General features: G+C 36.4%; 1 protein-coding gene across 1 annotated transcript in view; it reads left to right on the forward strand.

The window, feature by feature from the left end:
- The window catches only part of LARS2 (leucyl-tRNA synthetase 2, mitochondrial), an 83830-nt gene that overhangs the window by 25451 nt on the left and 41821 nt on the right, over positions 1–16558 (forward strand). The window contains exons 7-8 of the mRNA XM_059472869.1: positions 2777–2920; positions 14982–15089. Coding sequence (XP_059328852.1) covers positions 2777–2920; positions 14982–15089 — 252 coding nt within the window. The remainder of the gene's footprint in view (positions 1–2776; positions 2921–14981; positions 15090–16558) is intronic.

The raw sequence follows: 16558 nt of genomic DNA on the forward strand, positions 1-16558 counted from the left end.
TTCCATCTGCTTTCAAGTCAAGGATCAGCTTGAGGACTTAAATCAGCATCTGTCAATCTGTAGGGGATGTAATCTCTGGTGGATATGAACCAGTTGCTTTTTGGCAGGAAACAGATGGCAGAGAGAGCCCGTAACCCTGGGTCTCTTTGAACAGTCATATATACTTAAAGCATATATTTGTCTCATGTTGTCAGTGTTTCTGCAGTATGTATTAAACACAGCCTGAAGTCTCCTGTATTACAGTTTCATTTTGGGCACAAGAGATAATTCATAGCCTTGCTGTGACAATAAGAATAAGGTGTTAGCCTAGTTCATGCTCTGTTCCAGCAGTGTGCATGTCTGACCAGAAATTACCCTGGCAGGGAGACGCAGGCTCACAATGTCCATGAGCTGCAATTATGGAGGATTAACAATGTCTGTCTGAGTGCTGCAGCATCCAGAGAGGGCACCTTTATTCATTGCAGCAAAATTGTCCCTTTTTCCTGCAGTACTCACCTAGTCAATGTGCTGTGGAGGTTATTGACCTGGCCAGGTGTGAGTGCCTCACTGAGGTTAATACCTGCCCTGACTCTGCTACTTTGATCAGATACCTGTAATCCACAGTGGACACAGAGACAGCAAGCCTGGAGATAGATGCTCACACTTAGGAGAGCTGAAGTTAGACAAGATGAATCCTGCCTTAAAAGCACATGTCTGCATTGGCATAGTGAGAAGAGCAAGATAATTGGTGTGCTCTGAACACTCCTGCTCTCTGCTTTCTTTGTGTAGGTGACTTTGAGCAGCTTCCTGGGGTCATAGTTTCAGAGGCTGTCATTGTCAAGAAGTTGCCTTTGTGAGGTACAAACAGGAACTAAAGATTTCATTTATTAGCCAGGTTCTAGATACTGTCAAAAGTCTGTGTGAGATGGAAGGAATGTAACTTAAAAATACAAAGAACTTTCCACCAACCATTTCTTAAATGCATATTTGCTTTATGTTTTGCAGGATTTATTTAAATATAGCCTCATGAGTTGTAACAGGAGGATTTGTTATGCTAAATAGTTATGTAATCATTTCAGTTACCTTCCAAAATTTTCATCATAAATTTGGTATGTTATCATCAAAATAGAAATGGTATTTTTTCTCAACTTAGAGTCACAGCCAGTTTAATACAAGCTTATGCTAATACCATTTTATGCAACTGGAATTTTATTACTTCTCAGTATTGTCTGATTTAACTCTCTTTAGGTGTAACTTTGTGTGGCATTTTTTCAGAACTTTATAAATTAAAAGATTGCTTTTAGATTACTTTAGAGCCATATTCATAATGTCTTATTACTGAAGAAGCTTTATTTTCTGCAAAATACATTTGTAATAGTGGAATATATTGATTTCTTTTAATTTCACAATGAATTTTCATAAGCCTTTTTAAAATCTGGTGGGGTATTATTGGTTGGTAACAGATAAAAGGCTAAAAGTAAAAAGTTTAAATTCAAGTCTGAATTCAAAGAAGCTTCGTTTCAAGGCAAGTTTCAATTTATCAATGAATAACATTCTTTCATTTAATGATAATAAATTTTTTATAACTCAGTGTAGCCAGACTTTGTGCTCACACAGTTGTGAGCAGTATTTTGAAGCAAGAGGATCCCTGTGTCTTTCTTTTAGCTCTCCTCATTATAAGATTTGTAAAGTGGTTGTGGTATTTACTATTTGTAAGAACATATAGCATATTTAAAATGAAGCAATATTGGGTGTTTGGAAACTGGTCAGAAGGTGATCAGTGATAGATAAAATATAAAGTACAATGTGAGTGCGGTTACTAATTTTTGATAGAGATACAAGACCTCCCCATACCCAAAGAAGTCGTTCAAATATTTTTTTAAATGTTTAATGTATTTGATCTCTATGGAATGATAGCTGCTGTTTTTCAGTCAGACTAATTTAGCTTAAATACTAAATAACATTCAATATAATAGATTACTCTATTGCTCTGATTATACTTTTTTTCTTTCTGTTCATTTTTTCATGTCAATGTATAGCATTTTATGCCACTTTTGGATAGGATTCTTTTGTGATCCTAGATCCTTTTTGATAAGTGACCAGTTAAATTGTTCAGCACTAGGGAGGCTGAGTTTGATTTTTGCTTCTTTTCCAGTATGTTATGTCTTGTATTTCAGTTGACTCTAAAGCTCAAAATACAAGGCTTGTGGAGTTGAACACCAACATTAATTACACTTCACAGATTTTCACTTAATGCATTTGTATTGATAAGCAAAGAATTCCAAAAGTAATTCATGCAGTTGACAGGAGTTACATACAAATAATATCAACTCTTTCACTTAAAATATAGCTGACCACTGTAATATTTCCTTGAGATTCTGTCCTTTTCAGTTGGACATCCTTGTCTACTCATCCCCCTCAGTCTGACTCAACTCTTTTGGATTAGTAGTGAAGAACTTTTAAGCATCAGACTATTTTATTTGAAGTGTAGTCTAGTTGGAACACTTATTATATATTACAGCCAAGCAGTCAAGTACCAGCCTATCCTGCTGGCATGATCAGTCTGGACAAATCTTGCCAACTGCATTTTTGGGTCTTTTGAATTCTGAGAAGATGAATGTTCAAAACTTTTCCATCTGAGTCCATGTTGCTGATTCAAATTAATGTTTTAAAAATATGGAAGACTCAGGCAAACTTCCAAGGTGTGCCTCTGGATAATTCATTTGGCATCTGTAAAGTAAAACTGGTTTTTAACTAGCTGCTGAAAGTGTTTCTTCTTCCTGCAACTTTTTTTTAGGCCTTGGTTAACTGGGATCCAGTGGATCAGACTGTTCTAGCTAATGAGCAGGTGGATGACAATGGTTGCTCTTGGCGTTCAGGAGCAAAAGTGGAGCAGAAATACCTCAAACAGTGGTTTATCAAGACAACTGCTTATGCAAAGGTATGAGAATACAGTTTTTGGAAATTATGGTAGCACTTTGAAGAGGAGACTTCTTGCTCAGAAATATTAAGCTGAATGTGGTCCTTTATAGATACATGCTTGAATAATACATAATTGCATAGTAATATCCTTGTGTATGTGTGTATATTAAAGTTATTACCCCTGAAGTTCTTCCGTTCACCTCTTTAAGAATTGTAGGTGACTGGTGTGGGATTAAGTTTTGAAGAAATCAAAAGGCATAAATTAGAAGTGAATTACTGAGTTCTGCATTTGCACATTGGCATCTATATTCGCGATCAAGTGCTTTTCTGCATATTTTGAGTGTAGAGCTGTGCAAAACTTGTTTGCTGACTTGTGGGCATTTTATTAGCAATGGAGTACAGCCTGTTACCTAGCATTCAGTTCTACCTGTGTCTGCATCATAGTTCTTTATGTTTAACTGCTTTTTATTGAAGATTCATCTCAACCTTCTACTTCACTTCACACTCTACTCTGTTTGATAATCTGTTATTTTAAAAATGTTTTCAAGTTATTTAAACATCCTTTTTTCTTATAAGCTCCAGTTTTGATTGTGCTGGGACAATGTAGATTCCATACTTCAGAATTCAGAACAAAAGTTTTGGCTTTATGCTCTCTGAGATGAAAGTATCCGCTTCCTGTTGTGTCTGGGCGAAGTTTTTATTCCCTCTGAGTGTTCTGTGTAGTGAGACTTCAAGTACAGATTGAGAAAGTTGATCCCAAGAAAATATTAAAAATTTGTCTTTGATCCTTTTCCCAAGTCCCAGACTCAAGAAGCCAAATTTCCAGTATCATCCAAGGAGAAGTCTGTGTCTCTCTCTAGATCTATTCATAACAAAGAGAAAAGCTTTAGATATCTTGCCTGATGCTTTGATTTTTCATACACAGAGAGGTGCTTGAGATACATGTTTTTTGATTGTGCTGCCTGTTCTGGCAGTAAGGAGGGAACATTTGCAATAGCTGAAGGAAAATGGAGCATGTCTGCAGCATCACAAAATAAACACAATGTTCTGAGCTTTTTCCCCCCAATTCCTTTGTCACCAGATTTCATTTTGACCATTGTGATATTTTAGGGTCTGCACCAACTCACTGATTCCCCCCGTTTGAGGCTGGAGCTCCATTAGAGTTTCTGTCTCCACTGTTATTTCTTTTGTCTATTGTCTCTATACAGGTTGTAGGAAGCAATGACTGGTATTTCTGGTCTGTATCCATGCTGGTACCCAATCACTTATATCCCTTTAAAAGGGGTGAATCAGCCATAAATTTTTACTCATCAAGACCAAAAGACGTGACTGAGGAGCTTTTCAGTAACCTTGAAAACACCCTTGGTTTATGGGATTATTACCTCTTGCTCGATATCCACCCTCTGCTAGGAAGGATTTATCTTTTGTATTTAGTCTCTTACCTGAGAAATGCTGTTAGAGGAAATGCACAATCTCTGATCACGTCTCCATCATTCCATCATGTCATTCCCCAGTAAGCAGGCTTATCTTATGATAAGACGGAACTTTTGCCCCCACAACACCCCCTCATCTTCCCCCCAAAGATGTCACCTCAGCACGCTGCCATATTCCCTACCTACATGAGGGGCAAATGTGCAGGTGACCTTTTGTTCTTGAACATCTTAGTGACATGAATAAGAGCTGCTTCTGCTTTTCATTTCAGGAAGACCATTTGTATCAACTCCTACAAAACCTTAAAACATTGCTGCAAAGGACAGTTGAGTACTCTACAGATTTCTGTGAAGGTTTCCCAAAATTTTGTTCAGTTTGTGATTGATATTCATAGGGTCTGTGCTAGCTGATACAACCAGATCAGTGAATGATGCCATGCTGCTTCCAGCTGAAGTGCTTTGGCAAGCATTACCTACATGTTCTCCCACTTACAGTGACAGATGCTACCAAGAATCAGCAGGTGGTTTGGATTTTCCTTTTTACTCACCCTCCATTCACTCCTATTTTTGTTGCTGTGGTTCTTTTTAAACAGTCTCACTCTGCTTCTTTTGGCAAGGCTTTTAAACATTTGGTTGTAGAGGGGGAAAAATAACTTCCCCCCCACCTTGAAATAAGAATAGCAGATTACCAGGCTCTGCTCTATGAAGTCCAATATCTGATAGTCGATGGATTTCATGTTTGGAAGATTAAGACAAAGTCCCTTTTTTTGGTAATTTTTTTTCTTTCAAGTTGCAAGAGACTAGATAACACAGCATGCTGTGGTTTATTTTCTCAGTAAGACTGTTTTGGCCATACAACTCTGAACAGCCCATGAACTGCAAGCCACAGCTGTAAACAGTCCACTGGAGGGAGGCTGGATCTGAGCTAATAGTGGCCAAGTATTTCAGTCTCTTAGAAACTCTTTGCACACACTGACATAATAATCAGGAAGCTTCACATTAGCATTTTGACAGGAGCCAAATTAGAGATCTGAAATGCTACAACTTTGGCTTCTCTTCCTGAATAATTCGACTAGTTATCCTCAAAACATCCTTGCACACAATTCTTCATTCCTTATGGTAGTCGTGCCAGTACTTCTCCAGGAGTGGTAAAACCCATGAATCCTTCCTCCTGTTTCTTTTGTCCCCTTTATCTTTGGATTCAGGCTGTTGACATTTCATCTGAATCCACATTATCCTGCCTTATTGAACACCCTGGTTACAGTAATCACTCTTCCTAGCCTATTCCTCAAACCTTCTTCCCCACCTCTTTTCAAAAGCTCTTGCCAGGAGAATGGGCTTTATTGAGAGGGAGACCTTCATTCACTTTCATCATTTACAGAACCTTTCCTCTTGGAGTGGAGGGTCCAGATTTCTAAGGAGTTAGTCCTTTTAGTGGAGGATAAAGACATCTCTCTAAGAAGCTAAAGATCTTTAATTGCTAATAGGATTTCAGGATGATAACATTGGTGGTGGTGATACCTTCACTTTGGCAAGGGGTATTATTTCATGTCTCCTGATTTTGAACACACTTATTTCCATGAAGAGATTTTGCTGGCTTATGAAACCAGACCAGAAACACTACCAGTACAGCTTTGTTTTCCTGAAATTCTTTTCAGTTCCAAGACTTCAGATATTTGTGCCTCTAATGATAAATTAGTAAAGCAATTTGATTCTTTATGGATTTCACTTCCCTTTTTTGTCAGTTGTTTGGTAATTCATATGCCAGACTCCTGTAGAAGGGAAATCTGAGGGGGCATTATAAAATGGGGAATTTCAAATCCATGGTCAATTTCAAATCCGTGGTCATTCAGAGAGCTGTGTGACTAGATTGTTTTGCATTAGACACTAACAGAAATAGAAATTTGCCCTTCCAGAACTTGTCTGATCCTGAGTCCTTAATTCCCCATTTTTGAGCCAATTACCTGTTGAACATCTTTTGTCCAATTCATTTTTTTTAAGTGTGTCCAGAAGGTTAAGACAAGATTATGTCAGGTTAGTGTGGTCACAGTCATTGTGATATGAAAATCTATGTTTTCTGTCAGTACAGAGCAGCATTTTGGTCTTTGGGCTGTACTGCCAGAATTTGTATCCCAGCACACATGGCTCTTTATTTCCTCACGGTTCACAGGCACAGAGCAGATTTAATCCTTCTTTGTGCAAGATGTTTTTCCTGGGTTTGGAAAAAGGTAGAGAGCCAAGTGGATCAGGCTTTCAGTGAGCTGTGTGACTAGATTTGTGCTATCCACTGAAGTACCACTATATCTTATTTTGAAATCTAAAAATTGAAAGGCACTAAGAGTAACTTAGTCCTTGCACCTTTTGGGGAAGACTTGTGTTTTTTTCTGATTGGCCTACTTTCAGACCTAGAGGGTTAGAATTCTATGAGTGTCTCACTCACCTTTGTGCAGTCAGGCCTTTATCTGGTTTTGGTGTATCATAGGGAAAGGTATTTGATTCTGGTCACCTTTTTCTTGTGCCTTCAATGGTGACTAATATTTCTTCTGAAAAGTTTACAGAAATTCAAGACCAAATGTCAGAAGTATCACCTTCCTTACCCTTTTTCTGAAAAATGGCTCTCTGTAAATCTGTTTCCTATTCCTTCCCCAAAGTTATACCTGGGTTTTCTATAAATTGAGATAGTGGGAAAGTATTTGGAAAAAAAAAAGCTTTATTTCTTGATGGGGAGACCCTGGCAGACTAACCTCCTTGTGCAAAAAGGAAAAACGGAAAATTGTTGGAGAATTTTGCTCAGACATGGCTTGAAGAAAAACAAAAGGCCATGAAAATATACAGCTGATGGAAAAGTAAAAGGCAGCTGTAAGCAGCTAATTCTCGAGCCTGTTTCTCAGGCACGTTTCTGTAAACAGCAAGAGTTCTCAAGCCTGTTTCAATAACAAGTAAATACCTTGTCCTTGGATAAGGTATGGGAAAGCAGAGTGACAAACATGGAGGCCTTGAGAACCGTTCATAACAGGATGAGAAAAAACAAGTCTTGGTCTCAATAACAAACCACAGGTATTGAAAACAAAAAGAGGGGTTGCTGTGTAATCTGTGACCAATGATGAGCTCGGGTTTTGCAATATGTATGAACTTAATTAACACGGTTACAAAATGTGCATGTTGGATCAATAAGTCGGAGTTCGATGCTGATCAAAGGATGGGTCGTCTCCCTTCGCTTCTACAATTTCTGTTAACTTGCTCCATTCCTGTGTGGCTTAGAGGAAAATTTGACCAGTAATGTAGGCACTGTAAGTCTTTCCATGGCCTTCTTTCATAGAAAAAGTTCCATTTGAAATACATTTAATTCATCTTCTAGCCCTTAATTCTTCATGCAAATTACCAGCTAGCAATAATGGCTCAATATGTATGGATACAACTTATTTTCTGCTTGTAGCATCCACAAACTATTTTGTTGTAACTTTCAGCCTATTTATAGTGTATACTGACGATCTATTCTAGTCATCTGTGTTCCTCTCTTTTGCCCATTTATCATTTTATGTTTTCCTTAATGGAAATAAAAACTAACCAGAGTAATCTTCATCTGCAGTGCCTACATTACTGGTCAAATGGCAGCCAGGAGTTACGTGATTATTAGTGGTCTGTGAAGCTGGGTATTACAGGAACCAGTGCTTCATTCCTACACACACTGTTTTTCACATTTCTGTTGTGTCCAGAGCATCTCCTGTGGACTTGCTTTGATTTTTTTTTTTTTTTGGTAGTTACTGCACCATCTCATATTCCTTTCTTGAAATAAAAATTGTAAACAGAGCAGTGTTGGCTCACATGGCAATTTACCACTGGTAATGAGTTTTGTTCAAAGGGCAAAAATATTGACCATGCTTTTAATGCTTAGCAGAAAGCATTTTGCTTATGAAAAGTAATAAAGTAATTGTGACCCATTTTTTAAACTGTTAAGTACATGTGAAATAGTCTAGCAGCTTTTTTTGATTTTTAGAGAACATTTTAATTGTTATTTTTCTTTTGACACATTTCTTTGATAAAAGTATAATGCCTTAACTGATGGCATTATTATTCAAATTGTTGGCTTTGCATTTAAGATGTTTAAGCTAAAACATTTAGTTGCTATGGTTACCCTGCTGAATTGGTAGGCAGATTCATTGGAAAAATCTGTCTGTAAATGTTAGTATTTTCTCTGTGTACCTGTAAATTGCTTTTATGGAGGTTTTTATACATGGTCACCTGAGTCCTCAAAACAGAATTGGCAAGGTTCGTCTTTTTATAGATGCTGTTCTTCCTAAATTAAATTTATACAATTCTTTTCCATATTTTACTGTATGAAAGTTCATTCAAATAGCTGGAAAATAATCTTTTCTTGAATAAAATGAAACAGAAGCAACTTTAAAACTTCAAGTTTTGCCTTAAATGATCTCCCCTTTTTGCACAGCAGTAGGGCAGTCTGTTTAATTCAAAAAATTCTACTGATGTAATTGACAGTTGCCATACAGATAAGTAGCACCCTTTCTTAGTTACGTTTTTTTGTAAAGACATTTAGAGATAAACCCTTCTCACTTTCTGTGGGTTTCAGGAACACAATGTTGGGCATGGTGCTGACTCTGTGGAGGGAAAACAGCAAATGAACTACAACTCTTCTCTGGCTTTGCACTGCATCTGACAGCCTTTTTTGCCTCATCTGAATAGATTTGGAATTATTTCATGTAATTGTGTTTTGCTTGATTTTTTTATTTTGTATTTTATTTCTGAGATCTTAAGCAGAATAGTAATGAAATGTAATGAGATTGAAGTACTGAATTTCAGGATGTCAGGAGTCTTGGTAGCACTTGGGATTTCATAGCAGGAGGTAATGCCTCATCACTGAGAACTGAAATGCTGGCTCTTTTTCATTCTTTATGTGTGCTTTGTTTTGATTCCCACACTTGGACTCGAGCTCATAGTTGTCTTCTCCTAAAACAGCAGGCCTGATAAAGCTCTATTTGAAGCACTTCTTCTTGAGCCAGGCTGAGAGCTGTCTCCTGGACAAGGACCAAGAGCAGGGCTCCCTCAGCTTGCTGAGCACTTCATTCCTAAGAAATGCCCCCAGTTTTGTCAGTTTGGCAAGGCAGAAAGTTGTTTGTGGATATCCAGACCAGGCTGGTCTTGTCACCTTGTTTTAAACACAGCATCTCATTTGATGGTACAGCAATGTACATTTAAGTTCCTGTTGGTATGAGGTTAACCAAAACAGTGCATACTTAATACTGTTAAAAATTATAGCAAATGTTTTGAAGAGCTTTTCTATTTATGGATTCAGTTACTCATCACAAATATATACTTCATTATTTCAGAAAGGGATTATCTTCTCTTCAGAAATTTAAGCAAGGAACAGCTTTGAAGAGCAAATCTGGAGAATAAGTCTGGATTTACTTTTTGCTTTTAAGGAAACATTTATTTGCCTCAGCTCTGTGTAATCACACCAGAGGTGTTTGTTGCCCATAAATTGTAGGTAAGGAAATGGGAAAACTGCTGACAGTTCAGACATTTATGAGAAAGAATTTTCAGTATACGCAGTGTCTGTGTTATTGCTCCTCTTTAATGTATGTTTTCAGTATTCTTCACACATGGGAAATAAAAGTCAAGAGTGACCTACAATAGTACAGACAGAAACTACGGAAGGAGAAGAAGAAGTAGTAAAACAAGAAGATATTAAATGCCAGCAGAAGCTGTAGCATATAATCACAGTTGGAACAGTGCAATAGAGTGCAAAATAAAACAGTGGGTAGCCTAGCTTTAATTTCTTGTGCTTTAATATATGTTAATATATTAAGTTGTATTAAATGATTTTGTGTAATCTTTAGTTTATATTTGGTTGCTCTTTGGGGAGTTTGATCAAATGAAGTGAAGAATTTCATTTTAATTCAAACAGAGCTTAGATACTTATTTGACTTCATCAGAAGCAAAGCTTTTAAATTTTATTGTTTTTAGTAGAATGCAATTTTATTTTGCTAATTGAATTCTTCTGAAATGCGACCTTTTGCTGAAGTTTTTATTCTGATCTTCTTGTTACCTTGCAGATCTGTCAAACTTCATTGAAGTGTCTTCATTTAAAAAAAAAGTATACATTTGATTATATAGGTTATATTTAGATTTTCCACTTTATTTCATGTATTATCATAGAGGAGTTAAGTCACTCTCACTAAATATGAAATTAGTAGCTGGTATTGATCTACTAAAACCTTTAGTTCATGGAGTCAAAGACTGAATTTTTTAGGGGTTCAGCAGAATTTTTCTTTGAACTAAAGCAGGAGGACTTTTGGAGTTGAGCTTCTCTTGGGAGATTGTAAAATACTTCTGTTCTTGGATTTTCTGGATCTTTTTTACCTGAAAATTGCTTAACTGAAGTTCTCTTTCTGTGATAATCCTCAGCAGACTAAACAGCTAGAAATGTGAGACCAGTTTTTCACATACAATGTGTTACTTCTAGTTTTAGGCTTGGTCATCATTGTCTTTGATGAATTTTCAGCAAATTCATCTTGATTTAGTTACTCTCTGATCATCTGAGGTAGTTGACTTTCATCTTCTGGCTGTGCCAGGATTTTCTGCATGTTCTGAAAGAGTAAAAAAGTCCGTGAAACATTTATCCTCAATCTCCAACTTCTTCAGGTGTAAGAGCCTTTAAATCATTCTCATCCCTGAACACAACTTTGATTTCTTTAGCTTTTCCTGAGTCTGTCTATCTTTAGATCTGAAAGACTGACAAAATGTATTTATGCTATTCCTTGACTTATGTTTAATTAAGATGGGAGTAATTTCTCCTGTAATTAGATGTTTGCATTTGAGGTTTTCATGTCTCTTTCTGAGTAATGAGAAATGAAAGCAGAAATACTCTGCTACCTAATGTTTCCAAATTTTTCACTATTAAGTTATCATCAGAAATTCAAAAATTGAGTTTATTTGGTAATCTTGTCACTCTCTGCTTACTGGACTGAAATGCTGCTCTTGTTCTTTGTCCCCTGCTGACTCCAGCATGGTTTTACTTTTGTTTATTTGCCTGTGTGCTGGGAGTCTTCTTACTGACTGTCTTCTCTGTGTTAGCAAATCAAGTTAACGAATTTGTGGCAGAAATAACAAGAAGTTATATGCACACTTTTAAGGATCAGTTTGTTTTTTGGGTTTTTTTGTATGGAAATTATCAGTAATTACAGAATCATAGAATGTTAAGGTGTTGGGATGAACCTTAAAGACCATCTATTCCCAATCCCCTTTGCCATGAGCAGGGACACCTCCAACTAGACCAGGCTGCTCAAGGCCCCATCCACCCTGGCCTTAAATACTGCCAGGGCTGGCAATTTGCAAATAAAATTTGGAGCAGAATTCATGGGACTACTCTAATGATTGAGAAAATGTTGTACTGAACATGGCAGTGATTTTTTAAAAATAGCCTGGAAGCAAAATTCATGGGAGTTAATATTTAACTTCCCAAATAGTAAGTTAAAATATTCAGGAATTTCTATGCTAGCATTGGTTAAGAGTATACCCAAATAGTACACTTGTAATTTTTTAAAATATTAATAATAGTTTTAGCATATATTTATGAGCATGTATTTTGTAGGGTGTAGTGCAATTGGATTTGAAAATGAAAAGCTTTTTTAAAGGGTTTCCTTAAGCTATCTTTTAAAAGGTCCTAGTTTGCATATATGAATTTTGGATGTACAAGTGCATTCATGTGTGTAAGAACTGATGCATCTCTGCTTTGCTGCTAGTGAGTACCCTAGATAATTTACCATTCAGAAACACTTACTAACACGCTAGCAGTGTGCATATTGTATATTATTTGCCTTGTAACACCAGATAAATTGTTTATAGTTTGCATGTTCATTTTCTGCTTCACCTGCAGTTCATAGCCTTGACGAGAAACCTAAGGAGTTTGTTGAGTACAACGAACTGAGTATCATAAATCCATTTTGAACATTTTTGAAGTTTTTTTGTTTGCTTGGGGTTTTTGTTTCCTATCACACTAAACTGTTTATGTATAAATTAGGTTATAAAGGTTTATGTTTGCAAACACTGTAGGCTTCATCATCATGCAGAGTAAGCTTAGTTATCTTCATTCACATGAAGTTGGCTCTTCCTGTATTTAGTTGCATGAAGTAATTGCATTATCAAGAGAAGAACTGGGTTAACTCATACTGTAGCTTCTAATAAGGCCAATGAATTACAGTAAAATCATTATCACACTGGTATTGACAATCTTGGTGTATGAATACTGCAGTGAACATCTAGGAAGCTTTGCTGGCAAGCAGTTACAGACTGTACAGTTTCAGTAGAACACATGCACAATTAGCTGCTTCTGGCAGCAAAATGTGATGTAGATTAGAATGGATATCTAATGTGTACAGCCAGTTCTGCCTGTATTGACACAATTTCATTCTTTCTAAAATGCATAAAGTTCTTACAAAGAGTGTAACTAGATATTGTGTGTATGTGTAGAGATATACATACGTAGTATAGAGATATAATATATATATCTCCAATTATGTTTTTTCTTTCATAATTACATCAGTACATAGATTGATCATGGTAGATAGAGCTTAGTTGTTTCTGGAACGGTGCAATTAATGAGAATACTCCAAACTTTGAATTCTCTTTGATATAACATGCTTGCAATTGAGAGTTAAAACTGATTAAAGAAATAGTGTAATAAAAACCTATCCAAAAGTCTAGCATTCTTTTATTTATAAATAATCAATAAATTGGTTTGATTCTTAAAGTTGTAGAAAGCAATAAAAATCCCAAGTGGTGATGTAATATTATGGTTTACAAAGGACATGGATTTTGTTATATTTTGAATGACAGATATACAGCAGAGCGGTAACTAAAAAAGTAATTCTTACAGTAACTTTTCTGCATCTCACTTTGAAATTAGTTAAATATGTCATTAAAAGAGAACTTGAAATGCATTCTTGGAGAAGAATTAAGTGTGCATTCACTAATTATCCACCTACCTACTGTTTGGTTTGAACAGCACATAGTAGATACTGTCCATCCTTGCAGGTTGTTAGTAATTACTGAGATAATAAAGAGCTTGCACATTTGATGTTGAGAGTCACAGCTGAAGGAGAAATTATTCAACATGTTGCCTTATTCTTAGATTTTAACTGTAATTGTTCAGCATATTCACCATCTGTCCAAATGACTCATGCCTCTGGCTATACTTCTGCCAAAGTAAAGATTTTGGACAGTCACAGTATTCATAACAAAAATGTGAAGTGTTATGAAGTGAAAAATAAGATGAACTTTAAGTTATCTGTCTTCTTTACATTGTTATAGATGCCATTTATTAAAATCATGCTGTTCAAACTGTTTAGACAAATACTAATTGATTTGAAATAGACTTTCATGCTTCCATTCCACACATCAGAAAGCACATAAATATATAGGTTTATCTCTTGTTGAGTGCAAATATAAGTAGAAGTTACAAGTTGGCTGTTGGACATTATAGATAGTAAGGGAGGCAACACTGAATTTCTTCACTGCTGCATAGTATAGAAGAACCATTTAGGTTGGAAAAAACCCTTGAGATCCTCAAGTCCAGCCATTTAGCCAGCACTGCTAAGTCCATCAGTAAACCCTGTCCCTAAGCACCACGTCTGTGGGTCTTCTGAATACCTCCAGAGATGATGACTCAAGCACTTCCCTGGACAGTTTCTTCCAGTGTTTGACAGCCCTTTCCATGGTGAATTTTTTTCTAGTATCCTCCCCTGGTGCAACTTGAGACCATTTCCTCTGGTCCCATCCATCATTTGTTACCTGAGGGAACAGACTGACCCCCACTTCACTACAGCCTCCTTTTGGACAGTTATGGAATGATAAGGTCCTCCCTGAGCCTCCTTTTATCCAGGCTAAACATTCCCAGGTGTATTGGCCACGCCTCATAAGACTTGCTCTAGACCCCCCTCCAGACCCAGCTTTGTTGCTGGTTGCTTATAAGAATTTTAATATTATAATATTATATATATATTTTTTTTTATTTTAGTACAAGCCTTTGTTATTATGATTAGTGTTGTTTTTGCAGGATGATACAACCTAAAGATCCCAATCAATTTTGCAGCCTGTTGTGCTTGGTAAAATATCAATACGAAAAATGAAAAAATAGATAGCTAGAAAATATCATGCTATTTTAAGCCAGAGCTTGAAAATTTTAGGACATGTTAACACCTTTTGTCTGATTGCAATCTCTAGGCTATTGTCTACTAATACAAATCTAGGCTTTGTATCTGCAAGCATATCTGTTAAGTCTTGTTCGGCTCAGTAGGTCACCAACACTTCTCAGAAGTTACAACCACTGGGAATATTATCTGTGTTTGTTTTCATCTCAGTTTTTCATTCCTGTATCTTCAGGTCTAATCCATTCAAAAGAAAGGCCACTTTTAATAACAAGAGGGTCTCTGTTGGCAGTGACATCCCTCTGGCTTGTACCATGTTAGTTCTGTTCTCAGAGAGATTAATTTGAGGTAGCAGCAATATAAAACCACCTCTTCCAATGTTTTTACCAGCACCTTGCCATTTTGCTTTAGTTATAATTAAACCCATAGTATTAATTCATATGCTTACAAAAGCTGAATGTCCTCATTCTTTCTTTTGTTGCTCCAGGCCATGTTTGATGCTTTATCTGATCTCCCTGAGTGGTATGGCATTAAAGAAATGCAAGCAAATTGGATAGGTGACTGCGTTGGGTGCTCTCTTGACTTCTTGCTAAAGGTAAGTCAGAAATTTCACTTGCTGATCTCTTGGTTGGGCTAACTGCAGCCCCTGAAATGTGTGATGAGAATGGATTCCCAGATCTTAAAAGCTTGAAACCTCCTAAAAAAGATGATTATTATATTCATGCACGGACCAGCACAGATTCCTGGAGAACAGCACTTGAGGGTTGAAGAGATGCTCCCTGCTACCCTCCTTAGGAAAGGGTTTGTGTGTTCAAGTGGATGCAAATTGGCTGTGTGTATTTATGCCAAAATACATGCCAGCTAATAAGCTTCCCTAAAAGCCACAACATTTGTGCCAGGTGCACTGTCAAGTGGCACTGCACATGTCAGCTAGGGTCTAGCTGGGCATTTGCTTTTCTCTGAATGGCACCTTCTCTGCCAGACCCAGGCTGACCTTAGGCAAACTGCTTTGCCAACATTTGTCCATTATTTCACTTACTATTTCCCATAATTAAAATAATGGAAACCATACCATTAGGTAGTGATGGAGCTACAGAGAAGTCTAGATAGAAAGAAAGGAGAGGAAGGAAAAGGAAACCTGAAAAAAAATATCATTATCTGCAGAAGGGCTTCAGATTTCCCTTTTTTGTCAAGAGATTGGCAAGGCTCCATGAATATGGTAGTGGCAGAAGACATTTTCACAGACCCTGATCAAATTTCAGCCCTTGTACTTTGAAGCTTTATTGTGATTATTTACTCTGGGCTAACATTCTAAAAGTGACTTCTCATTTTAAAGTACTGAATTTTTCAGAACTTCAAATTGAGACAAATTAAACCTTTTAAATACCTCTGAATTGCACCCTGCTGAAAGATTCAGTACTTGTATTTGTATAAATAACTTGGTATTAAAATTGTTTTTATCAATTGCTTCTGAAAATTTATATCAATACTTATTATGGAAAAATCTCCTTCCAAGACCCGCATATACTCCACAGTTAGTTCATCTAAGATATAAACATTGTTGATAGTACCAGGTGGTAATTCTTTAAAAGTGTTTGAAGTTTACTATTTCCATTTTATGTCCAATTGTTTGTTGTGCCACCTTTAATTATTTTATTTCTTTTTAATTTATTATTTATTTGTATTATTTGTTCTTTATTATCATTAATTATTATTTATTTCTATATTTTATTATTTCTTTATTATTATTTATAATTTACAGCATTTTCTTCATCAGAGAAGTATGATGTAAAGTCATATTGTAGCTGAGAAAATCCTAAATTCTTTTCAGAGGCAACATCTCCCTCCAGTTTCTTGGAAACAAGGCATGCATATTAAAAGTGAATAGAAGGATTCTGGGTGGCTTAGCCAGGGATTGAGTCTATCTCAGTAGCACAGTGCAATATTACATATGGGATTAGAATTATATTTTTATAGTTATATTTGGATAAACTAAGGCAAGACTGTAAAATAACTTTCTCAAGGCCTAAAAGTAAGTTTTGTCAAGGTTTGATTCTGGAAAAT

Source organism: Ammospiza nelsoni, chromosome 1, assembly GCF_027579445.1.
Source record: "Ammospiza nelsoni isolate bAmmNel1 chromosome 1, bAmmNel1.pri, whole genome shotgun sequence".
Taxonomy (NCBI): domain Eukaryota; kingdom Metazoa; phylum Chordata; class Aves; order Passeriformes; family Passerellidae; genus Ammospiza; species Ammospiza nelsoni.